This window comes from Camelina sativa, chromosome 19 (genome assembly GCF_000633955.1).
Source record: "Camelina sativa cultivar DH55 chromosome 19, Cs, whole genome shotgun sequence".
Classification (NCBI taxonomy): domain Eukaryota; kingdom Viridiplantae; phylum Streptophyta; class Magnoliopsida; order Brassicales; family Brassicaceae; genus Camelina; species Camelina sativa.
In genome coordinates, this window is record NC_025703.1 from 20481165 (window position 1) to 20481486 (window position 322).

The 322-nt window shown below is 49.4% G+C and overlaps 1 protein-coding gene across 1 annotated transcript in view; it reads right to left on the reverse strand.

The window, feature by feature from the left end:
* Window positions 279-322, reverse strand: part of LOC104768035 (mitotic checkpoint serine/threonine-protein kinase BUB1-like) — an 843-nt gene continuing 799 nt past the window's right edge. Inside the window, exon 4 of the mRNA XM_010491982.2 lies at window positions 279-315. Within this exon, the coding sequence (XP_010490284.1) occupies window positions 279-315 (37 nt within the window). The remainder of the gene's footprint in view (window positions 316-322) is intronic.

Below are 322 nucleotides of genomic sequence, written 5' to 3' on the forward strand. Positions count from 1 at the left end.
TCTTTGTTTGAATGGTTGTATGAGAATTTGAATGGAGATTGGTCTACCTTGTTTGCTATGTCGGTATGGTGGGGATGGAAGTGGAGATGCGGGAATGTTTTTGGTGTTAATGGTAAGTGTCGTGATCGAGTACAATTTTTAAAAGACTTGGCCAAGGAGGTGTCGGTGGCCTCGTTGGAGACTAGCGGGTTCACACACAAACCGACACGAGTGGAGAGGTTGATCGCTTGGAAACCTCCGCGAGAGGGATGGTTAAAGTTGAACACAGATGGTGATGCTCAAGGCACAACCGGGTTGGCCACAGCTGCTGGGGTGCTGCGTG